The 5,357-nt window shown below is 41.8% G+C and overlaps 1 protein-coding gene across 1 annotated transcript; it reads right to left on the bottom strand.

Moving 5' to 3' along the window:
• Window positions 1-2,069: 2,069 nt before the first annotated feature.
• On the bottom strand, window positions 2,070-5,051 carry LOC123425304. Its single transcript, XM_045108987.1, has 2 exons — window positions 4,690-5,051; window positions 2,070-3,438 (listed from the first exon to the last, which is right to left on the bottom strand). The coding sequence occupies exons 1-2, from the start codon at window positions 5,049-5,051 to the stop codon at window positions 2,361-2,363; spliced, it is 1,440 nt and encodes a 479-aa protein (XP_044964922.1). The 3' UTR covers window positions 2,070-2,360.
• Window positions 5,052-5,357: the final 306 nt, after the last annotated feature.

The following is a 5,357-nucleotide window of genomic DNA, read 5'->3' as shown; positions in this document are numbered from 1 at the left end:
ATGAAGTCATTTCAATAGATCTGATGGCGCTCTTTTCAGTGTAAAAGTCGTAGTCTCTAAAGCATTACTTTAAAAGGGATAATGGCAAATTGATTTATGTCATCTTTGATATCAGCATGTCATAAATGGTTTGATTACATGTTCACGGACATTCCACTCACAGTGGTGTTCCAGGAAGTGTATGTTATGAAACCTTTTTCACAACTCATCAGACATTCACTAAACTTGTAACTCAAAATTTCCTTTCCTCAATCTAATTATAGAAACATATTTTTCTTGTTAGAATAATTTGTACTTCCTGTTTGAAAACCTTCTGAATGATTTCAAAAGATCCAAACTTACGTCTCATCAAGTAAATATCCATATATCTTCTTTAGTCATTTTTAGATAGATAAATCTACTACTAGCAACAACGTTTGTCGGACTACACACATCAAAATGTATAATCACCAATAAGTTTGTTGCTCGTTCCTTGTGGCCTGTGAATGGTATTTCAATCACTTCACTTTTCGGAGGAAAGTTGCAAGCGTCACATGATTCATAATCAAATGACTTCAAAATCCATCATTATGGAAATTTTTCATGCGGGTTTCTCCAATGTGACCAAATGTAGTGCCACACATATGTGGTATTCTTTTAGTCTTGCGACATTTAGCATCAGTGTTATGGATGTATTATATTACCATCAATATTCATAACATACATCCCATTCTTGATGGAAGCATGGCCCTTATGTTATTTATGATACTGAACAACAATTGTTCGGTGAGGACGGGACGAGAAGACATTAAGTAAACCACACCTACACATATGCGAACTAAGAAGTTAATTTGAGCTCATATTGCATATAAATCAAATAGAACTCTCACACAATTACTCTCAAATAAAACTATACTTATAGAACATGAAACGAGCTAAACTAGCAATGCAAGATGAAATGATGAAGTTGCTGACCTTTTAGAACCCTTGGATAGATGGGGTGTCGTTAATCTTGACAAATCTTGCAAAAATGGAGGATTAAGTTGAGCTTGGAAAGGGAAATAGAGAAAAGAGAAAGTTTGGACTCGGACTGGAAGAAGCAGAGCTTTATATAGGGAAGACTTTAGTCCCAGTTGGATACGGCAACTGAAACTAAAGTTCTATATTTAGTCCCAATTGGATACACCAACTAAAACTAAAGGTCTATCTTTACCAAGCGGGACTAAAGGGGCTCGCAGGACCCCAACCTGCCGCATCAATCGGGACTAAAGGTCTCATTTGAACCAAGACTAATCCTGCTTGTGTCCCCGTTCAATGATCCCAGCCGTTAGAATAGGGATTAATGCATATTTATCCCAGGTCCAAATCCGACCGGGACAAAAGCTTTGGATGAAACGTGTGTTTTCCACTAGTGCCGCCTCACAAAGACCAACCGAGAGCGACTCTCATTTCTCTCTACTCTCTTCCTTGAGAGCTGCCGTTGTGCACCCGACTCCTCTCCCCTTCTTCTCACCGTCGCGCGCGTGCATACCACCGTCGCGTGGGTACAACGCTCGATGGCCGATGTGGAAGGGAAGGGAAGAAGATGTATCTGGCGCTAGCTCTATGAATAAGTGTGCAGTTGCATCAGATCGGGCTGTTCCGGGATTTCCCCATTTCCTCTATCATGGCGATGGCAGGGGACTTGGTGGACAATCCTGGCAGAAACTTAAGTTCCTGGTGCAGATGCTCTCCGGATCCGCGTCTCCGGCTAGGTAGGGGTCTCCATACACACGCCCATTCTTCCTCTCTTCTCCTCCTTCTCCCTCCCACATCTCTCTCTCTCTCTCTCTCTCTCTCTCTCTCTCTCTCTCTCTCTCTTTCCTCTACAGAGAGAGGCCTTCCCCAAACCTCCATGGTCAGCCACCGCCCGTGAAGCCGCTCATCTTTGCCGCCCTCGCCAGATCCGCCTGCCTCACCCGCTCCATTCCCGGCGCTCGCATCTCCCCTCATCCTCGTGCATCAACCCGGCGAGCGGCAAAGAAAAGAGTAGCTCAATATATTCAACACTAGCTAGATGATATATCCACTCGAAATTCATAACTCATAGATTGCAAACCACACAACAACTACTTATAATAATATTGGGTGTTTCGTCAAACCAAATACAAACTGAACCCAGGGTCATCAAAGACACCCACACCACTAGGTCTGTGCTCATAGGCACACCCTCTAATTCCAAACACATAGGAAGGAAATAAAAACATAAACCAAGTCTGATCGATTGTGAACGTCCACGACCCATGCATATATGCATGTTCACTACATCTTTATTTAGGTAGTACATACTATGATGTAGCTTTCACCCCTCACGGTCACGGCCCATGCAAGCTCTTCAGTCCTCACAGGTTTTTCTCTTCTACATGGAACACGATACTGGAGGTTTTAACACCAAAATACATGCCATCGTTGAATTTCCGGATAACTTTTTCCCCATTGTATAGAGTGTCCATCTGCTTGTATGAGAAAGGAATATTACAGAAACCGTCTGATGCAATCGTGCTTACTGTCACTTTCTTCATTGGAGGAACTTCAACGGAAACTCCTTTGTTAACTTGCTCTGTTTTAGAATCGGTTGCTCCCCAGGTATATGATCCAGAAAATTCACTGCTCACCTCAATTTGTCCAGCAAGTACTTCTGGAATACCCGCTGTAAAATTGATACTCATGGCCATCTTTGTTGAAACAGTAGAGCTCCAGGTACTCTCCACTGTATTTAAGTATGTGAAGCTTACTTCAGTTTTTTCTGTTGAAGTAGTAGTATTTTCAACAGTTTGATCCTCAAGACCCTTAATACCCCTGGTATAGATCTTAGCATCATGCAGGTGAAAATTAACTTCATAGATGTCTCGAGTAATAACTGGTTCATAGCACTGGAGTTTTGTTTCCTCTGTGATGGAATCAACACAAGCATTGAGGCAACCTACTTTCCCCTCCGCGGTTAAGAGTTTACAGAACTTGTTGTTGCCCAAGTTTTTGAGTGCAATGAAGTTGGACCCAGTGGTCACCTTGAATAATATGTCAGTGTTGGTGCTGCTGGTGTCACTGCCATCTGAATCAGCCCAGATCCAGCCCGGGCTGAGCCTCCAAAACCTCCCAAAATCGTTGGATTTTATACGGACAACTCCATTCTCATCTGTGGAAATGATTTGAAGCACACTTTTATCTCCAATATCATCTTGTGAACATTCAAGATAATTATAACCCTCGATGCTCTTTCCGCCAAGGAACTGCCCATTGCTGCCTTTGAAAGCGACATGTTCAGGCAGCTGCTTCTGGTCGGACACCTCAAGGACGGCAAAGGCTTGAATGAGATTATCTTGATTAGATTCTTCATGTGTTATATGCAAGTAAGGACGTTTGGACAAATCAGAACTGGATAACACGCCAACATATTTTCGTAGATGGGAATGGAGGAACCTGTCATGTATAAACAAGCAATTGCAAACATAAGATGGGACATGGGAGAGGTAATCACGAGAGTCCAGGATGACATACAACAAAAATATGAGGCTATTTATTTAAGCAAAGTAGCACATATAACAAGAGAGTTCCAGTGAGACTAGAAGGCACCTTCTTGGACTCATAATCCATAGCAACACAATATTTCATTTGCAGTTCTTTCTTGTACTTGTGAAGTAATTAAGGTAACAGTAATAAACCCATGGACTAGTATAATATAATCACAAGAAATTTCCTTAGAAGAAAATAATTAGTGCTGTTGGTACTACCCTTAAAGAAAAATAAATAAAAATTTAAAACAAATGATGGCTAAACTTGCACGTAATTTATACTGAAATTGTATATTTTATGAATGCAAAAATAGGAATATAATAGTGCAATTTCCACACTAGTATAATCTGCACATATATTGTGTAACACTTATGTGTATATTTACACACACACACCTAATATTGACACATACACATAAAAGCACTTTGTAAACAATAATGAAGACTAAAACTAGTATACAAAGCTAAAAGGACAAGAACAAATATGTTTTTTAAGGCAGAGCATATTAGGGGCAAAAGAAAGAAAAATGATTTTTTTTAAAATGATGACAAATGGTTGCATACAATTTACACGGGAATCACATTGTTGCATAATATGAAAAAAAATAAGTCTATTGTAGTTCAATTTTTAGATAACTGATTTACACACAAGTTGCATCAAAAAATGAAATATATGTATTTGTATTTTATCTAGTGCTTAAATTAAACGTACACACATATGCCCGCAACACACGCACAACATGAAAAATGCATACACAATCAAAGTTATCGCACAACACGGGCACATGCATGCGACACACACGCATGCAGACACAAATAGTCTGACACATAACAAAAAGGAAAGACCAAGTATTAGTAGAAGAAAAAAACAACAAGCCACTTACGTATATCAAAAGTGTTTTCTTAATAAGATGTGGTAGTTATTTTACTTAAAAAGAGCGGGACCTATTTGTTGCACAACCGAGTGCTGATCAAAATTAAATAATTTTTGACATCGAACGAGTCAAAACGGAAGGAATATATAAAAGTCCGGGCCTGTCTCCCACGGTTCTCCGGCCGCCGGAGAGAGAGGGAACGGCCGTAGGTGGAAGAGGTGGAACACCCACGATGGAGGCAACTGTTCTAGAATTAATGTTAAATTATTTGTAGTAAACAGAACCTGCAGGTGGAGCCGTCTTCGCCGGCGACTGGGATGTGCTTAAACAGGGTGCATGAAGGCTTGGAGAGGTCCTCCTCGAGCTCATTTGCGGTGCCAATGGTCCAGCGAGTGCTGCCGTGAAGCACGCGTTGCTGCGGCACCCAGTACTTGTTGTTGTAGCAGCATCTGATGTGCACGAGCCCATTGTGTTCCTTGGACGCCTCCAGGTAGAACCTGGAGCGCGGGTTCATGAGGCCTCCGTCGCCGGCCCTTAGCTCGACGAAGCTGCCACCTTGCCTCTCATCGTGAACCGAGCGCAGGTAGCTGTTGTCATTCTTTGAGCGGAGAGCGACGCATCTGGGCAAGCCTGACAGTGGAAACATTTTCTCTCCTCTCTTGTGTGTTAGTGCACACTGCTCAGTGTTTAGGGCGGTGTGTGTGTGGGGGGGGGGGGGGGGGGGGGGGGGGGGGTGTGAGTTCTCAGGATAGAGGGCTTGGAGTATTTATAGGAAGAAATCCTATACCTACCTATCACTTTTACAAAATATCTACGTACTGTGACTGAAGGTGTAAAATATACCCCTATATCTCAACCCCATTCACCTTGTACTCTGAACTTTGGTGTGTGTCAAGGATTTACCTTCACGTTTAAATTTGTGTCGGGATTTTACCTTCTATCCTTTTTACTG

Source organism: Hordeum vulgare, chromosome 2H, assembly GCF_904849725.1.
Source record: "Hordeum vulgare subsp. vulgare chromosome 2H, MorexV3_pseudomolecules_assembly, whole genome shotgun sequence".
NCBI lineage: Eukaryota > Viridiplantae > Streptophyta > Magnoliopsida > Poales > Poaceae > Hordeum > Hordeum vulgare.
This window is presented reverse-complemented; position numbering and strand designations above follow the sequence as displayed.

Excerpts from the sequence above, each read along its gene's own strand:
- LOC123425304 (XM_045108987.1), bottom strand. The coding sequence starts at position 5,051 with ATGTTTCCACTGTCAGGCTTGCCCAGATGCGTCGCTCTCCGCTCAAAG. Across the intron at positions 3,439-4,689 it reads GAAGACGGCTCCACCTGCAG|GTTCCTCCATTCCCATCTAC; the intron begins GTTCTGTTTACT and ends TATACATGACAG.